The sequence below is a fragment of the Typopeltis vanoorti genome, chromosome 3 (genome assembly GCF_054136105.1).
Source record: "Typopeltis vanoorti isolate ZY-2024b chromosome 3, IOZ_Tvanoo_1.0, whole genome shotgun sequence".
Lineage (NCBI taxonomy): Eukaryota > Metazoa > Arthropoda > Arachnida > Uropygi > Thelyphonidae > Typopeltis > Typopeltis vanoorti.
In genome coordinates this window covers 161,892,107-161,912,793 of record NC_143551.1, presented here as the reverse complement: position 1 = coordinate 161,912,793, position 20,687 = coordinate 161,892,107, and the positions used below count along the sequence as shown (strand labels likewise).

The 20,687-nt window shown below is 37.5% G+C and overlaps 1 protein-coding gene across 10 annotated transcripts in view; it reads right to left on the bottom strand.

Annotated features, from left to right (window-relative positions):
- Positions 1-20,687, bottom strand: part of LOC150108711 (uncharacterized) — a 374,396-nt gene that overhangs the window by 103,784 nt on the left and 249,925 nt on the right. For 7 of the 10 annotated variants that reach the window (XM_090390939.1, XM_090390937.1, XM_090390941.1 and 4 more), the window contains one exon: positions 9,714-11,796. The exons of 2 other annotated variants lie outside the window; for them this stretch is intronic. In XM_090390939.1, coding sequence (XP_090247065.1) covers positions 11,538-11,796 — 259 coding nt within the window. In that variant the 3' untranslated portion in view covers positions 9,714-11,537. Of the gene's footprint in view, positions 1-9,713; positions 11,797-20,687 lie in introns of those variants that run through there. One more of the 10 variants, XM_090390944.1, reaches the window with a different exon arrangement.

Below are 20,687 nucleotides of genomic sequence, written 5' to 3'. Positions count from 1 at the left end.
GTCTCAAAGACGGCTTGTGACTAGTAGTGTGCCGCAGGGCTCTGTTCTTGGACCACTGCTTTTCAATTTGTTCGTCAGTGATATAGGAAAGGATTTGAGAGGAAGTGTTAACTTGTTTGCTGATGATGTAAAGTTGGGTAGAGCAATTGTGAGTGCACAGGATGATTTGGATAGTTTGGAGGACTGGGCTAGGAAAAATGGATGTCAATTTAATGTGGCAAAGTGTAAGGTTATGCACTTTGGGGTGAAAAGAATAGCAGCAGTATATCGCATTGGTGGAACCATACTCCAGGAGATTGATGAGGCCAGGGATTTGGGAGTGTTGGTGGATAGGGAATTGAAGTTTAGGGGGCACATTGCAAAAGTGACTAAATCAGCTCATCAAATCACTTGGCTTCTGAAAAATACTTTAACATGCAGAGACAAACAAGTTGTTGTTCCTCTGTATCGAGCTTTGATAAGACCCCATCTGGACTTCTGTGCCCAGTTATGGGCACCAGGGTTTCTTCGTGATGGGGAGGAAGTGGAGAGGATCCAGAGACAAGTGACCAAGATAATAGCAGGTCTGTGGAATGAACCTTATGAGAATAGGTTGAAGATTTGTGGGTTGCAGAGATTAGACTATAGGCAAAGGAGGGGTGATATGATTGAGACATTCAAATTACTGAAGGCTTTCTATAAGATTGATCCAGAAGATATTTTTGAAAATATGACTGGTGGTGGGAAGACTAGGGGCCATGCATGGAAGCTGGGCAAGAGCGTGGTTGACAAGGGTGTTAGAGCTAGATTTTTTACTTGGAGAGTAGTGAATGAGTGGAATAAGCTTCCAGAGTCTGTTGTAGGTGCTATGACCGTGAATGAGTTCAAGGCACGGTATGATAGATACTGTGTGAATGTCGAATGGTTGTTCTTGACATGATGTTAGGGCCTCCCTCGATGAGTCTATTGACTCCTTGGAGTTGCCCGGAATAACAACAACAATAATAATAATAATAATAACAATCTCTCCATCACAAATTCAGTAATATCAAAAAAAAAAAAAAAAAAAAAAAAAAACTGGTATTTTTGTATCAATACTAGTATTCAAATACCAGAAAAAAATTATTTGGATCCTGGTACTCAATATTGTGAGTCCTAATATCATCCACATGATCTTTCTCATTTAGAAGCATTATACTTTATGGGATTTTTATTATTATTATTATTATATGACACCTCCAAGGAATCCAAAGACTCATCGAGGGAGGGCACCCACGCTACAATTCTCCATCTCTACCACCAACTACTTTCATCATCTACACAAATGCCATCTACCGCCGACCACCACCACCACTAGTATTTTCATAGACAATCACAAACATCCATGCCCACGGCAGGATTCGAACCCGCAGCCTTTTGGCTGGAGAGCGAATATGCTAACCACTCGGCCAGCAAAATAAATTGCATATATATTATTATTATTACATGACACCTCCAGGGAGTCCAAAGACACATCTACAACTCTCCACCACTCAGTCCACTAACTACTATTACTTTCATCATCTACACCAACGCCATCTACTGATGATCATTGCCACTAGTATTTTCCCAGACAAGCACAAACATCCATGCCCACGGCAGGATTCGAACCCGCAGCCTTTTGGCTGGAGAGCGAATATGCTAACCACTCGGCCAACCAGGCTGGCCCACTACTGCTGAAAAGTCCCATTTAATTGGGACTTTTCAGCAGTAGTATGTTGTGTGATAGTTCACTCTACAAATTTATAACAGTAGTATTTGTGCAGTGTATTTTTGCCATTGTCTCTTTCTCTCTCATAATGAGCCCCCCCCACTTTCCAAGTTTGCACTGTTGAACATTTTGAAAAGTAATGGATATCACTTGAAAATGTGTAATGAATCAATCCCCCATAATCCCATAGAACACGTTCTTACTACTGCTTTATATAAAGGTTCGATTCATGAAAAATTTTGTTGCTTTAACAAAATTTTTCACAAAAGATCAAGGATTTATTTATTTAGAGAAGTTTTTATGCCTTGGTAATGATAACATCACTGTGGCATTTTTAGCAGCACTCGATCATAAAAATAATTAACAATGCTTTTGAAAGGAAGTATGATGTTGAGAAAATAACATGGAAAGTTTCGAAATTAGTTGGAAATTTCTCAAGAAGTGAAAAGTACAAAAATTATATTGAACTAATCATGGACTTACTGCAAGTTTATCAAACACTGATTATAATATTCTTAAAAATACAATCTTTGCACTCCCATTTTGATTACTTTCCAAGAAACAAAGGTGCAACGATCAGTATGCTATAAGAAATTTAGTTTAATCCTTTATCCAAGTGTGTGCAAACAAAGTTTGCACCTGAAAGTATCTTCAGGACTTTTAAAAAGGTGGCACACTGTTTGGCAGCTCCTATAGGAGGAGATGACCTTGCTAATGCTTCTGCCTTGGTAAAAAAAGGTGGCAAACCGTTTGGCAGCTCCTCTAGGAGGAGATGACCTTGCTAATGCTTCTGCCTTGGTATCTCCACTTAGGCCTGGCTCCCACTGAAGAGACCTCAATAAAGGTCGAAACTAGTCTCAGTAGTGGCCCTTCCCATTTAATGCATAACATTATACATATCCGCAAGGAGATGTGTTTTGCATTATGGGAGATACTGAGATAGAAGTGTTGGTAGCTTGCTCCACCTTTGTAAGGAGTTGCCCGGTGTTGTACCACCTTACCTCAGTCCTGAAGATACTTTCAGGCACAAACTTTGTTTGCACACACTTGGATAAAGGATTAAACTAAATTTATTATAGTCTGACCAAGTGAAAAATAAACTTTCAGTATGGTATAAGATTTCATCAGGTCATAACCTGCATGTGGAAATTTGGCACTAGGGCAGTGGAATGTGATAATGATGCTAGAAGATTACTGCTGAAGTCTAATCAGGGATGTACTAGATACCATCTAGTACATCCCTGACATAAAGTGTTTAATTTTTAACATATGTACTGTATACACATGCACACTGAATAAAATCCAGCATTATTACAAATAAAGGCTTCATTTTATTCAGTGTGCATGTGTATACAGTACATATATTAAAAATTAAACACTTTATGTTTACTGAAAACTCTGAAAACTGAAAAGTTCTCTGAAAACTGTTAACTGATGCAATTTTGCTCCTTGTTGATCTCAGCACATTGAATTTCATTAAAAGCATATTTTTACTGAAGGAAAAACTTTGATTTGTTGCCGTGTATAATTTCTGGATACAGTGAAACTATTATACACAAACACATTTTCCTTATTTTTTTTGTGAATTGCACTCACGAAAGGCTGTAAACCTAGAGCCTTTTTTTTTTTTTGATTTTACAAAGACATTTGATAGGGTGCCATATAAGTTGATATTTAAGTTACATCATATTGGTTTAAATATCAGGTTAGTGAATTGGATTGGGGATTAACGATCCAAAGGATCAAAGAATTGGGAAGCAGAAGTGGAGTACCTCAGAGCTCAGTATTGGACCTGTATTATTTAACCTTTATGCCAATGGATTGCAGGGAGATAAATTACAGATGATGTGAAGCTGGGATGGGTTATTTGTAATAGTGCCAATGTCATAGCCCTTCAGGAGGATTTGAATAAGCAATTTAATTAATAATACAATTATATGTAAAGTCTTGAAGTTTGGGATCCGTCGATGGGAGGCCATACTCTGTTGGAAGAACTGTATTTGAAGAAATGGGAGAAGTAAGGGACCTTGGGGTAATAATTGATAGAAACTTGAAGTTTAGGGGACATATCACAAAGATGTGAAGGTAACCCAGAAGACTGCTGCAATACTGAGAAAGATATAATAAATTTAGTTTAAACCTTTATCCAAGTGTAAGCAAACAAAGTTTGTGCCTGAAAATATCTTCAGGACTGAGATAAGGTGGTACATCCACCTTACCTCAGTCCTGAAGATCAAGCTCTCATCACTCCTTATCTCAGTATCTCCCATAATGCAAAGCACATCTCCTTGCGGACATGTATACTGCTATGCATTAAGGGAAGGGCCAATACCCAGACCGATTTCGACCTTTATTGAGGTATCGTCAGTGGGAGGCAGACCCTTCTCGATTGCTTCTGCCTTAGTATTACCACTCTGGGTCTGCCTCCCACTGACGATACCTCAATAAAGGTCGAAACCGGTCTGAGTAGTGGCCCTTCCCTTAATGCATAGCAGTATACATGTCTGCAAGGAAATGTGCTTTGCATTATGGGAGATACTGAGACAAGGAGTGATGAGAACTTGATCCAGCTTTGCAATGAGTTGCCAAAGGATGTACCACCTTACCTCAGTCCTGAAGATATTTTCAGGCGCAAACTTTGTTTGCTTACACTTGGATAAAGGATTAAACTAAATTTATTATAATCTAACCAAGTGCAAAATAAAGTTTCAACATCTTTCTCTAAATCCAGAGTAATTTAATAATAAGGTGGCACACCGGTTGGCAGTTCGTATAGGTAAATATGACATCTCGATTGCTTCTGCCTTAGTATCTGTCTGCCTCCCACTGACAAGACCTCGATAAAGGTCGAAACCGGTCTGTCTGGGTAGTGGCTCTTCCCTTAATGCATAGCAGTATATATGTCCGCAAGGAGATGTGCTTTGCATTATGGGAGATACTGAGACAAGGAGTAATGAGAGCTTGATCTACCTTTGCAACGAGTTGCCAAGGGATGTACCACCTTACCTCAGTCCTGAAGATATTTTCAGGAGCAAACTTTGTTTACTTACACTTGGATAAAGGATTAAACTAAATTTATTATAGTCTAACTAAGTGCAAAATAAACTTCCAACTGCGAAAGACACTGACCAGCAGAGATAGAAGCGGTGATTCCATTGTATAAAACTCTGATTGGACAACATCTGGATTATTATGATCAAAATTGGCTGCTGGGATGTGAAGGGGATAAATTAACATTGAAGAGCGTGCAAAGTCAGATAATATCACTATACAATGTTAGCTATGAGGATAGACTGAGGACTGCAAAGTTTGTGATTGAGACATTTAAACTGTTGAGAGGTAGTCACAGGGTTTGAGGCAGTTCTTAAGTAATGGAAAAATCATCATTTCCCCAACTCCTACACTACCTTGGAGGCACCCACCTTCAAATGCCATGGAGAAGTTTGATGAATCTCAAGTGGTTGCACTTGGATATCTCCAAAGCTTTTTACTGGGTTTGGCAAAAAGACTCACTAAGTAAACTACCATCGTTTGGTCTCCCAGGACTTCTGTAGTTGGATTGCCAGCTTTCTGTCTGGACACACACACACACACTATGTGTGGTGGTGGATGGTTCCTTATCTTCTCACCATTCAACTAATGCCAGGGTTCTACAAGGTTATGTCCTCTCACCAACCCTCTTCCTACTATATATATCAATGACCTACCTCAGTTGACCCCCCAACCAAATACACAGTTTTGCAGATGACAGCACATTACACTCCTCCCTTTCATTTGATAAACCTTACTCTACACAACTCACCTCAACCTACAGAACATCAACCACCACCTCCTCCCTCAATTCTAATCTCCCTCCAAGCCATCTTCCATTGGGGTTCACGTCAACTTCAATGCTGATAAAACCCAGTTCAATCTTGCATCTCATAAAAAAAGAACAATTTTCTTCCAGTATTAATTTCCAGACAATTTGAAATTTCTCTTCTTGGAATTACTCTGACATCAAGCCTCTCCTGGCATAAACATATCACAAACATTGAATCCTTAGCTTCTAAAAAACTACAATTTCTCTTTCGCTCAAGATGTTACTTCATCCCTCAACAGCTATTAACTTGATACAAATCACAAATCTGCTCAGTTGTTGAATACTGCTCTCACATATAGAGTGGGGGAGCCCTAAAGGCCTCCTCAAAATGACTCAATACAGAGGAGAGCAATTAGATTGGTTAATGACCCATCTCTTACCAACTCACTCCTCCCCACTTTCGCACAGCTGTTTGGTTTCTACACTATGTATTCTACAAATATTTCCATGGGAAATGTTCATCTGAAATTGCATCAATCATTCCCTCACTTAGTACTAAGCTTGTAACATGTGCAGCTGCTGCTCAACATCCATTCACAGTGCACCATGAAATCCACAGAATAGGTTTATTCTCCTTCATCCCTACAACTGCTGTATTGTGGAACAGTCTTCCCTCTGTTGTGTTTCCCAAGGAATACAATATACAGTCTTAAATCAAATGTAAACAAGATCCTCCTTTCCCAATCCACTACCCATATACTGTACTAATGTACTATAAGTTGATCAACCAACCTCTCATGTATGGGCTCAATGTAAAGAGTTCTGGTTTATTTCTTATTATACGGATATCTCCATGAAGTCAAAAGACTCATTGCAGGAGACCCATGCTAATTATTATTCACACAATACCTATCACACCTCTGCTTAAACTTGTTCACTATTGGGGCACTCGTAACTATTTCTGGCACTCATTCACCATGCAACAAGTAAAAAATCTGGTCTGCACCAGTGGCGGCCAGTGAAAATTTTAAATGGGGATGATTGAAGAAATCTCATCATTTAAAGAAAGGGGTGACCTGCAGGCACACGAACGGTATAAAGTACAGGCTAGAAGGGTAACGAGTGTGGTAAAAACAGCAAAAGCCGATTATGAAAGGAAACTAGCTATGCAAGCAAAAGAGAATCCCAAACAGTTCTTTCAATATGCTGCAAGCAAGAAAAAAACTGTACATGGCAAAATGATTTTAAGGAATGACGATGGTAAAGAGTTCACTGAACCAGTCGATATAGTGGAGTTACTGAGCGCGCACTTTGCAAAAGTACATCATCCAGGTGGTGACGTTGAAAAAATGAAGGAACCATTAGTTTATATGGGAATTGTGATGAATGAAGTGGAGGTGAATAGTCTATTACAGAACCTTAATGTGAATACATCTGTGGGATTGGATGGTATACCGGCACGGGTCTTGCATGAAGCGGCTAATGAATTATCAGTGCCCTTGACCATGTTGTTTAATCTGAGTCTCAGGTCTGGCTTAGTCCCGAAGGCGTGGAAAGAGGGGAAAATAGTTCCACTGCATAAAGGAGGATCCAAGACTATGGTTGCAAATTACCGACCGATCAGCATATCAGGAGTCGTTGTCAAGGTCTTGGAGAAAGTAGTCAAGGGAAAAATACAGGAATGGATTGATGAAAATGAGATACTGTACAGAGGACAGCATGGCTTTGTGAAGGGTAGATCATGCCTCAGTAACTTGCTCAGGTTTTATAACAGGGTGACGGCTGAACTGGATAAGGGAAATGGGTTTACAGTGATACTGCTAGACCTGGCAAAGGCGTTTGACAGGATACCACATGGAATTCTAATCCGTAAACTACAACATATGGAAATGGATATAGGGTTGGTGAGATGGATAGCTGGGTGGTTGATGAAGAGATATCAAAGAGTAGTTTATTCAGGAGTAGAGTCCAAAAAACGGCCTGTGACTAGTGGTGTGCCACAGGGTTCTGTTCTTGGACCACTGCTGTTTAATCTGTTCATTAACGATATAGGGAATGGTCTCGTGGGCCAGTTCATTTGTTCGCTGATGATGCAAAGTTGGGTAGGGCGATAGTGAATGCAGAAGATGTCAAAGTCTTGCAAGATGACTTAGATAGATTGGAGTTCTGGACTAAGGAGAATGGATGTCAATTTAATGTGACAAAATGTAAGGTTATGCATTTCGGAGTGAAAAGATTAGCAGCAGTATACCACATTGGTGGAACTGTACTCCAAGAGATTGATGAGGCCAGGGACTTGGGAGTATTGGTGGATAGGGAGATGAAGTTTAGGGGGCACATTGCGAAAGTAGCTAAATCAGCTCATCAACTCACTTGGTTGTTGAAAAATACCTTGACGAGCAGAGAAAAACAAGTTATTGTACCTCTGTACCGAGCCCTGATAAGACCTCATCTCGACTACTGTGCCCAGATTTGGTCACCTCGGTTCCTTCTTGATGGGGAGGTGGTTGAGAGGATCCAGAGGCGAGTGACTAAGATGATAGCAGGTCTATGGAATGCACCATATGAGAACAGGTTGAAGATTTGTGGGTTGCAGAAACTGGTTGATAGGCGAAAAAGGGGAGATATGATTGAGACATTCAAATTGCTAAAAGGATTCTATAGGATTAATTCAGATGATATTTTTGAGATCAGGACTGGTGGTGGGAGAACTAGGGGACACCCATGGAAGCTGGGCAAGAGCGTGGTTAGCAGGGGTGTTAGAGCTGGGTTCTTTACTTTTAGAGTGGTAAATGAGTGGAATAAGCTGCCAGAGTCTGTTGTGGGTGCTATGACAGTGAGCGAGTTCAAGGCAAGGTATGATAGATACTGTGAGAATGTTGAACAGCTGTGTGAACATGATGTTTAGGGCCTCCCTCGATGAGTCTAAGGACTCCTGGAGTAGCCCGTGGTAATAATAATAATAATAATAATAATGATGATGCATATACAAAAAAAAAAAAAAAAAAAAAAAAACTTTTTTTTCCTAATCAGTAATGAATTTATTAATAAATAAATTTACATATTAAAAATATTTCATCTTCACCACGAACAAACATCAATAATAAAAGTTTCGTATCAATAGCAATGACAAGTGCAAATGAATATCAGCATTAGATCGCAGTGCATTTCATTTGTTTCGTGTAACGATAATTGAAAAAATATAATTCTTTTCATATTTTCAACAGTGACACTCGTCATAATTCAGCCTTGTATCTATAATAAATAAAGAATTATATGTTATGGTAACAAAATAAAATAAGATTTACAAAAAATAGTTCACCACGCACACGCACCAATAATAAACATTTCATATCTCAGAAATAAGGCGCGTAAACATATTAAAAATGCACTGCCGTTTGAGCAGTTACGGTTGGGAATGACATAACCATGCAATGACAAGCACAAACTATCGGCATTAGATCGCAGTGCATTTGTTTTGTAATCTAAAGCATTAATCGAACAATTCCAATTATTAACTATTCAATCAATGTCAAAACATAAGCTGTAACCTTTAACATGTTGTACTGCATTTATATAATGTTGTAAGCATTGTTATTATTTATAACACAAACAAATTTTAATTTTTTTTCATTTTTTCCTTGTGGGTGTTTTCACATGCATTAACATTTGCTCCGACTTATGTGATAGTTTTCCATGGAGTATTCTGTCAAATCCTTTGCAAAGTTCAGCAGTATCATGGTCTAACCATTTCCTTTACCCAATTCTGCTGTCACTTTATTATACAATGTGAATGTCTCTGACTTAGGCACATTCTGTTTCAGGTTATACTGTGTAACGTGTGATGTGATATTCTTGTGACTTGATAAATAATAACAAAAGCAGCCATAATAATATCACACAAAAGCTAATAAACCAAAAAAATAATATCAACACAAGCTGCTATGCAGAGTCAATTCTGTTTCTTCTGTAGTGCTTTAGAAAAATTGTACAATTATATATATACATATATAAAACAGGATGACATTTTTTAACAGTGTGACCTTGATCAGGTCACATATGGACTACTGTGCACAGAATCTGGTCACTGGGTTTTAATAGAAATGAGGATATCTTAAAGAGAGTCCAGAAAAGATTTACTAAAGTGTAAAATAATAATAGAGATCAACATTGAGTGACCAATTTTGAACTATAACAGAATTATTTTATTGGTATAACTAATAACTTACAAAAAGTGTTTAGATTTTCAAAATACGAAAGATGTGAAGAAAAAAAGTAGCAGTTATTATATGGAAAAGGCATAACAATTCAAAGGAGTTTTTCACTCTAAAACAGTCAGCTGACAGTGAACACCTTTGATTAATTCTGTACATCACATATTATTATGATATTTAATAAGTTTAGTTTAATCCTTTATCCAAGTGTGAGCAAACAAAGTTTGCTTCTCGTAGACAGGCTTATACTTTGGTTATGCATTATTAAAACACTTAAGGAATAGAGCAACGTAGTTAAGAATATAAATTAAATTAAACTTTAATAAATATTTTCCGATATTTCGGCAATGTCACATTGCCATTTTCTAAAGGAACTTACAAAAAAGTTACGTGCACATAGGCATTACAACACAGAAACTGGGAATGAAAAGATGAAGCTATTGTTCTCCTAACAGTCCTGATGGTGCCCTCTAGCGGGCTAAGTAGGTGTTCTTGGCCGTTGGGCTGAAGGTCTGCAGATGTAGGCCTCCCAAATTTGGGGCAGTCGCATACACCCAAATTTGTTGAGGTTTGGAGAATTTCTCAGGGCTGAGGCTGATTCCATAAAGAGTCTTTCAAATTTGTATTTACTACGGTGTATCACTGTAGCTTTCTTCCACCGTATTCTGTGGCGTGTATCCAGAGTGTATCATGGTCCCCAAGCCCAGAATGACTGTATTTGTGAAAACGGATGTAGTCCTTATGTTCCGAAATTCTGATATTCGCTGTCCTGCCTGTTTGGCCAAAGTAAGACAGTTTACAACTGCAAGGGACCTGGTAAACACCAGGTAGGTCTAGGGGAAGTGGTTGGTCTTTAGTGGAGTGGATAAGGGATGCCAATTTTCTGTAAGGTTTGTTAACAGGAGGTCAGGTCATGTTTTTTTAAGATTTTGGTAATCTTTTCCGAGGTGCCTCGGATGTAGGGAATGGTGATGGATTTAGAGTAATCCTTGTTGTGGGGGGGAGGGAGGGGATCTGTGGTTTGTAGGTTCTAATATTTTTTGGATTTTTTTGGGGGTAGCCATTGGCTGAGAAAGTGTTGAGGATGTGATTTAGTTCAGTGTTTAGGGCCAAGTCGTTTGAACAGATTAGTTTAGCCCTGTTGTATAGTGTTTTCACTACTCCATACTGTTGTGAGGAGGGGTGGTGGGATTGTTGGTGAATGTATCTGCCCGTATGGGTGGGTTTTCTGTAAACTGAGAAAACCAAGGATCCATTAGGCTGGCAGGTGACTAGTGTGTCTAGGAAAGGGAGGCTGTTGTTTTCCTCTTTTTCCAGAGTGAATTTGATTCTGGGGTGTTGGTTGTTTGTGTGTGTTAAGAAGGAGAGAAGTGTTTCAGGGCCATGTGGCCAAATAGTGAACACATCATCAAACGTAGCGAAGCCATATGGTTGGTTTTTGTATCTCCCTTTGTATCTCCACTACTGGGCCTGGCTCCCACTGACGAGACCTCAATAAAGGTCAAAACCGGTATAGGTAGTGGCCCTTGCCTTAATGCATAGCATTATACATATCTGCAAGGAGATGTGCTTTGCTTTATGGGAGATACTGAGATAGGAGTGATGAGAGCTTTCTCCACCTTTGCAACGAGTTGCCTGGCGTTGCACTACCTTACCCCAGTCCTGAAGATACTTTCAGGCGCAAACTTTGTTTGCTCACACTTGGATAAAGGATTAAACTAAACTTATTATAGTCTAACCAAGTGAAAAATAAACCCTCAATATTATGATTTTTATTTAGTAAATGTAATTATTATTTGAAATACACTGTTATAATTTTAGGACAGTTTTCAATGTCATTAATTAATTTTGATATATCATTTGACAATGACTCTGACTGTTCTTGTGTCATATTTTTGAACAAATTTTCAGATTCAGAATTTTCTTTGGGAATAAAGATATTTATAATTTTCTTTTCTTTGATGCACTGATTCAAATGGTTGAGAACATTATAAAAATGGGTACCAAGTGGGTCTCTCTTTGTTTTTTTCTTGGATGAAGAAAGCAGATAACTGAAAATTAGAGTTTCAATATAATATATTAGTATTTAAGAAATAATGTCTAAAAATTATACAAATTATATAAATTTCACCTTCAATCAGAGATCTCTCCATTATTACAAGATCTTACATTTTCTACCAACCGCTCATTTCAAAGACTGCCTATATAAATATTTCCATTTGAGTATGATATAAAAATATATTTTTTTAAATATCTGATGGAGACTTCTGTATTGGAATACAATATAGCATTTACTATTTGAAGCAGCATATCTGTCTGGAAAGTTGGACACAAGTCCAACTTTTTGTCGTTTTTTTTTGGCTGATGATAGACTAAACAGTAATGTGATAGATAGACTAAACTTCTCACAATAAACAATCATTGTGAGAGGAACCATGAGGAGCAAAAGCAGATATTTGTGGCTTTGTGGGTGAAGCTAACAGTTCAATGTTGCAAACTGTAAGGTTTTGAAATTTGGTAGGCGAGGATGAGATGCAGAGTATACAATTAATGGGAACATATTGGAGGTGATGAAAGATCTGGAAGTGGCTATCGACAAAGTTTAGGGGATGATGATGAGAATCTTAACAAGTAGAAACAAAGAAGTCATACTTCTCTTGTATAAAGTGTATTTAGTGCGGATGGAAGAAGGGTGTGTGTGTGTGTGCGAAGTGTGACCTGAACGAGGAATTGATGAATGCGAATATGAAATTGATGACAGAAAGTTCTAGTACCTATTATGTCGCGAGTGCACGTTTGAAAGAGGATGGTGAGAAAGAGAGGCGACTTTCTCACCATCCTCTGATTGTGACAAGATTGTGCCACTTCATAAAGGAGGTGATCGAACTCAAGCATCAAACTATAGGCCTATCTGTGTTTCAGGTGTTGTGGTTATGTTGTTGGAGAAGCTTGTGAGAACTAGGATCCAGAGTTGGGTTGACAACAATGGTATAATCTTTGATGGACAGCATGCATTTGCTAAAGGGAGGTCATGTTTTAGTAATCTACTTACTTATTACAATAAAGTGACTGCTTCCTTGGACAGAGGAGAAGGATACACAGTAATATACTTGGATTTCGCAAAAGCTTTTGATAGAGTACCTCATGATAAGTTGACAGTCAAACTAGAGCAGGTGGGGTTGGATATTAGATTAGTGCATTGGATTGGAGACTGGCTATCTGATAGGTATCAACAAGTTGTGTATGGGGGTGCAATATCCAGGAAAAGGAAAGTCACTAGTGGAGTGCCTTGGGGGTCTGTTTTAGAGCCATTACTGTTTAACTTGTATATCATGATATTGGTGAAGATTTGGATCGAGATATTCAGTTGTTTGCAGATGATGCAAAGTTGGGACGAACCATAAAGAGTGGTGAAGATGTTGTGGCCTTGCAAGAATAAATTGAGTGATTGGGCATGGAAATGGGGGATGTGAGTTCAATGTTGCAAAATGTAAGGTTTTAAAATTTGGAAAACAAAGATGGGATGCAGAATTTATGCTTGGTGAGAATATATTGTTGGAAGTAGAGGAAATAAGAGATCTGGGGGTGATAGTGGATAAGGATCTAAAATTTAGGGGACACATTGCCAAAATTGTGAAGACAACACAAAGACTTCTGGGAATGATGCGGAGGACACTGACGTGTAGAAGTAGAGAGATTCTTGTTCCATTGTATAAGGCTTTGATTAAGCCACACATGGACTATTGTGCCCAGATTTGGTCACCTGGTTTTCAGAAGGATGAAGAGATGTTGGAAATGGTCCAAAGGCGACTGACTAAGGTAGTTTCTGACCTCTGGAATGTTGAGTATGAGGAAAGATTGAGAAGATGTAATTTGCAGAGTCTAGTGGAGAGAAGGAAGAGGGGAGATATGATAGAGACCTACAAGTTGGTAAGGGGTTGTTATGTTATAGGATCAATGGTGGAGAAGTTCTACAGAGAATAGTGGGAGATCAGGGGAGAACCAGAGGTCATCCCTGGAAACTGTATAAAGAGGGTGTGAGTAGGGGAGTGAGAGGCAGATTTTTTTCGTGCAGAGTTGTGAGTGATTGGAATGCCTTGCCTGAGAGTGTGGTGTCTGCAAGGAGTTTGAATGTGTTCAAGACACGGTATGATGAGATGTGTGTGTGTGAGATAAAAGGACCTCCTAGATGAGTCTTTGACTCCATGAGGTCTTGTTTAATAATAATAATAAAGCCTTTATCAGGTCACATATGGACTACTGTGCACAGAATCTGGTCACTGGGTTTTAATAGAAATGAGGATATCTTAGAGTCCAGAAAAGATTTACTAAAGTGTAGGGTCTGGCAGGTAGGATATGAAGACAGATTGAGAGAATGCAATTTGCAGAGCCTTGTGAATAGAGGATATGATTGAGACCATCAGATAGTGATGGGTGGTTACTAGATTAATATAGAGGAGATTTTTCATACAGCAGAAGAAGACAGAGGTAGAAAGTGAGGCTAGCCTTGAATAATGTATAAGGAGAGTGAGCATGAGAGTGAGGAGCAGTTATAGAGAGTGGGTTGGTGAGTGGAATGTAATGTCGAGTCTGGATCTCCTACAATGAGCTTTTGATTCCTTGGAAGTGTGAGTTAATAAATGTAGCCTGACATCATTCAAAATTATTTGAGATGGTTCTAGTTATAATGCAAACAGTAAGGAGAAAAATCTTAAACAAAAAAAAGTATAGTTTTCTCACAAGTGAGTAGTTTGATTATGGTAAAGTTTGATTAAATATTTTTATCAAAAAAATTAAAAAAATATTTAAATATAACCAGAAGAGTGATAATGAACTCAAATTTGTTTTCATTATTATTAGAGAAACTTGCAGTAAGTTAAAAAATTGAGTATTTTTCAAACTATTGTTGATCAAAGTTGAATTAGCTGATCCCATACGGCGATAGCAGGGTTTTTTCTCCTAGAAACTCAGGTTTTTCATCCTGTATACAGGCAAATTGGCCACGAGAACACGTGCAATTTACAGACAAAAATACTGGTGGTGGGCAGTAAAGGTGTTGCATATAAATGATGGTAGTGACATTCTGTGTAGTTGGTGTAATAAGTGGTTGCCACAGAGTTGAGTAGAGTGCTTTTCCTCAATGAGTCCTTGGAGTTGTCACATAATAATAATATTTTATTATAATATTAACTCAGATGTTAACTAGAAAACTGCCATTATGTGCCCTTGAATTAAAGCATCTCACTGATTATATTTAGTTTCTTATGTTTCACTGGATATTAAACTGAAAACAATTCAAACTGTAATAAATAATGTATCTACCTATGAGATCAGGACAGTGTTTCATAGCCATCGTCAACTCTAAAAATAGTCTCTATGACTTGTAATTATATGGCACATTAACAGTTTTATTCCATCTAATACTGTGTAACAGGGATGTCCAAAGTATGGTCTACCAGTCCTAACTTGCCATAACAATGCTGGCAATGCATTTCTTGTGTTCTACAAAACACTACTGAAAGTAGCAAATATGCATCTGTAAACTCTACTACAACTTGTAAACTACTGGCTTGATTGTTTTGATATGACTCAAGGCATGAGCAAACATGTCCAAACATGCACAGTTACATTGTTCTGCCTGATTTGCCACACTCTAAATAGTACGAGGCCATTCCGAGAATTTTTCATATCATGTATACAAGGAACTAGCAGACTGTTATAATTGTTTTGTATGAATGCACAATGCTGAAGGTCTCAATATGATGGTGTCTCACAGTTTTTGCAAAGTGAGTCAGCCAGATTTGGACTACAGGATTCTGCCTTTCACATCCTGTTGATGTGCTCATGAAGATGCTTTAGTGACAAAGGCAAAATAATCTGATAATTAACCAAATACATTTAGTTGGATAATTATTATCTCTAGACTTATGTTTTCTCCACTAAACATCAACATGACTTATAATCGAAAGGGAGATGGTAAATTCCGTTTTATTTTATAGCCGGGTCTGAAACTCAGATCGAAATCTATGGAGTTTCATGCTGAAAAAACTATCGGCGAGCCTATAGTTTTTTCGGCATGAAACTCTATGGATTTCGATCCGAGTTTCAGACCCAGCTATAAAATAAAATGGGATTTACCATCTCCCTTTCAATTAACAAATTCGGCGGTAAAATAGTCTTTCGGCTTATTATCTTATATGACTTATAATCATTTGTTACATATAGTAAATTTTTATGTCATCCAGAGTTAAATTATTTTTATGTTATGTTGGGTAGACGTCTAGAAAATAAATAATTTTCAATAAGAGATTTATTTATATATTTGTTCTTGTTCTGGTTGGAAGACATTGGGATTCGGGTCCTTTTACTGATTTCTTTAATATTCTAGAAATTTCTTAATTATTAAACAATTACCAGAATGTAAAAAATATTAAATAAATATCACTGAGAAATCAATCAGTGGCTAATATTTCTACATGTTAATTTTCAAAAAATACCTAAAATGTAAGCATATTTATGATTCAAAACATCTGAAAAATCAAATTCTGTAATTAAAAAAAAAATGTCAGTCTTGGGCCATTCACCTTAGAAATAATAGTCGGTTAAGGGGTTAAAAAATAAGTTGAAGGGAAAATTTCAGAAATTATTATTTATTTTGGTGGACAACTTTTCACGCTCTTCTTATTTTAAACTCTCACCAAGTGTGTTAACCCTTAGATGTCGGAAAAAAAGCCAAAGAAGTTATCTGGTGCACAATACAGGAAAAGACAACTGCAGCGAGTACAACTGGAACATAAACTGGCTGGATCACTGAATAAATTTTTAACTTCAGGACCACATAAAAAACGAAGAACAGAAAGTTCTGGCGAAGCAAGTACTCCATGTAGCTCTACTCCAGAAAAAGAGAGAACACAAGGTAACTATGAAGAAACAAATGTTACATGCGAAAATGAAACTGGACTGTCCACAGAAGTTGCAGCAGAAGAAATATTGGATTCCGATTCAGCGAAACACGAAACTTCAAATTTTAATGTTAATGATCCAGGTACTTGGCTGAATCATATAACTACCAAAGTTATGACTGTTTAGTTGAGCATTGCCCACATCAAGTAGTTAATAAAGAATTTCCCCAAAGATGAATCTGGCCACAAGTTTACCGATTCATACTATTATCGAACTTTAGCAAATGGAGAAAAACTTTTACAAAGTTATTTAGTTTATTCAGAATCGAGAAATTCGGTTTTCTGTTATTATTTTAAATATTTGGTAGTCAAAATTTCCAACTTACTAATGAATACGGTTGTAACGATTGGCAACATTTGAGTCATATACTAAAAATACGAGACAAGTTCCGCGCACATTAAAAACTGTTCAAAATACAGCGAACTTAAAATGTCGTTGATTAAGAAATGCACTATAATAAAATTAGTTTAATCCTTTATCCAAGTGTGAGCAAACAAAGTTTGCGCCTGAAAGTATCTTCAGGACTGGGGTAAGGTGGTACAACACTAGGCTACTCGTTGCAAAGGTGGAGCAGGCTACCAACACTCCTAACTCAGTATCTCCCACAATGCAAAACACATCTCCTTGCGGATATGTCTAATGTTATGCATTAAGGGAAGGACCACTGCTGAGACTAGTTTCGACCTTTATTGAGGTCTCTTCAGTGGGAGCCAGGCCCAAGTGGAGATACCAGGCAGAAGCATTAGCAGGTCATCTCTACCCATCTGGGTAGTGGTCCTTCTCTTAATGCATAACATTAGACATATCTGCAAGGAGATGTGTTTTGCATTTTGGGAGATACTGAGTTAGGAGTGTTGGTAACTTGCTCCACCTTTGCAACGAGTTGACCTGGTGTTGTACCACCTTACCCCAGTCCTGAAGATACTTTCAGGCGCAAACTTTGTTTGCTCACACTTGGATAAAGGATTAAACTAATTTTATTATACTCTAACCAAGTGAAAAATAAACTTTCAACATCTTTCTCTAAATCCAGAGTAATTTATTAAAAAAGGGTGGCACACCATTTGGCAACTCCTATGGGTAGAGATGACCTGCTAATGCTTCTGCCTGGTATCTCCACTTGGGCCTAGCTCCCACTGAAGAGACCTCAATAAAGGTTGAAATTAGCCTGGGTAGTGGCCCTTCCCTTAATGCATAACATTAGACATATCTGCAAGGAGATGTGTTTTGCATTGTGGGAGATACTGAGTTAGGAGTGTTGGTATCTTGCTCCACCTTTGCAACGAGTTGTTCTGGTGTTGTGCCACCTTACCCCAGTCCTGAAGATACTTTCAGGTGCAAACTTTGTTTGCTCACACTTGGATAAAGGATTAAACTAATTTTATTATACTCTAACCAAGTGAAAAATAAACTTTAAGAAATGCACTATTGATTGCACACAACAAAGATTATTATTATTATTATTATTATTAAAACAAGATCTCATGGAGTCAAAGACTCATCTAGGAGGGCCTTTTATCTCACACACATCTCATCATACCAGGTCTTAAACACATTCAAACTCCTTGCAGACACCACACTCTCAGGTAAGGCATTCCAATCATTCACAACTCTGCACGAAAAAAACCTGCCTCTCACTCCCCTACTCACACCCTCTTTATACAGTTTCCAGGTATGACCTCTGGTTCTCCCCTGATCTCCCACTATTCTCTGTAGAACTTCTCCACCATTGATCCTATAACAACCCCTTACCAACTTGTAGGTCTCTATCATATCTCCCCTCTTCCTTCTCTCCACTAGACTCTGCAAATTACATCTTTTCAATCTTTCCTCATACTCGACATTCCAGAGGTCAGAAACTACCTTAGTCAGTCGCCTTTGCACCCTTTCCAACATCTCTTGATCCTTCTGAAAACCAGGTGACCAAATCTGGGCACAATAGTCCATGTGTGGCCTAATCAAAGCCTTATACAATGGAACAAGAATCTCCCTACTTCTACACGTCAGTGTCTTCCTCATCATTCCCAGAAGTCTTTGTGTTGTCTTCACAATTTTGGCGATGTGTCCCCTAAATTTTAGATCCTTATCCACTATCACTCCCAGATCTCTTATTTCCTCTACTTCCAAAAAGATTATATGAAACTGAGAAAAAATATTGACAATCTGTTATAGAATGGTTAATCTACATAATACAATATTTATCAAAACAGTGAATAGCTTTTAGAGGTTCTTCACAAAAATTTTTTGAAAATGATAACGGCAATTTTTTAAAGTTAGTAGAAACTGTCGCTAAATTTGATTCGATAATGGCAGAACACCTGCATCGCATCCAAACATCACAAAAAAGGAACATTGCTCATTATTTAGGTGATAAAATACAAAATGAAATCATCCATATAATTTCTGAAGCTATAAAACAAACAATTTTAGAAATGGTTAAAGAAGCGAAATATTATTCATTAATTCTTGACACTACTCTGGATATAAGCCACACAGAACAGTTATCTATTGTTATTAGATTTGTTAATCAAAATAAGGATACAAATATAGCAGAAATTCATGAACATTTTTTGGGTTTTCAATCTGTAGAAGATACCACTGGGCAAGGACTATTTCAATTTATAAAAAATTATTTAAAATTATTGAATATTAACATTTCGGATTCACGCGGCCAAGCTTATGATAACGGTTCAAATATGCGAGGCAAACATAATGGACTGCAGAAAAAATCCTTGAAATAAATTCAAGGGCTTTTTTTATTCCGTGTGCTGCTCATTCATTAAATTTGGTAGTTATTGATGCAGCTAAGATATCCTGTGAAACTGTAAATTTTTTTGGGGTAATACAGGAATTATATAATTATTTTTCAATATCTGTGAAACGTTGGGCTATATTAAAAAAACATATTCATGTTTTAAATTTGAAACCACTTTCTGCTACTAGGTGGGAAAGTAGAGTAGAAGCAATAAAGCAACTTAAAAATAATATCAAGGAAATTTACCAGGCTCTTTTTGATATTACAGAAGATGAAACTAAAGATATCGATTCTAGAGTTCAGGCAGACAACTTAATTTCAAAGATTTATTCATATTTGTTAAATTAGGGACACAAAACACACGTGTTGAAAAGATTATTTTATTGATTAATAATAAAATAATAACTTTACGTTTCGACCCCTGTATTGAGGTCATCTTCAGAAGGATGCATTCAGAAGTATAAGAAAAAGCTACATGCTGTTGCACTCTATACAAGTAAATTACATCTCCGTTGTTAACTAATCTTTTTTCTAGCCTGCCCTCTAGTGAAAAAAAAAAAGAATTAATTAATTAAAAATAAATAAAATAAAATAAAATAAAAACTACATCATAATCCATGGAGATGTGACCCACAAGCAGTGCAGCCTCTACGGTAAACTAAAGCTGCGTAGTTCCATGTTAATTAATCGACTGTACTTTTTGAAATGATGTAGAGACAGCAACTTAATACTGAACTGCATTAAACTAAAGAAGAAATTTACATCAGCTAAAGCGCTCCGTATCTATGCCAGGCTAGAAAAAGCTTTGTTAAGAGAACAAATTCACGAGACATGAAAGAACTTAGCATCGACCCAAGCCAAAGTGTTACAACTGAAATTTGAGCTATCCAGTTACGTTAATCAGGAAATTTGGAATATTCTAGACAGGATCACAGACGACTCGGCCAAGCACCTACTACTCAAAAACAAAGAACAATTAATAACAAAGTTTCAAACATTAAAACTACAGAAAAGCACAAGACAATTCCGATGTCATAACGGAAGGAGCAGCCAATCACCCAGCAACACAGTTAGGGGCAACCAACCACCATTGGACCGCTGTCTGGTTATCAACCAATCAGATTACAACCTCACACAAGGTGAACTCTCGCTACTAGAGAAAGGTTTAAATTACGCCATTGCTCCGAGGTCAGTAAATAAACTAGATATAATATAATATATCAT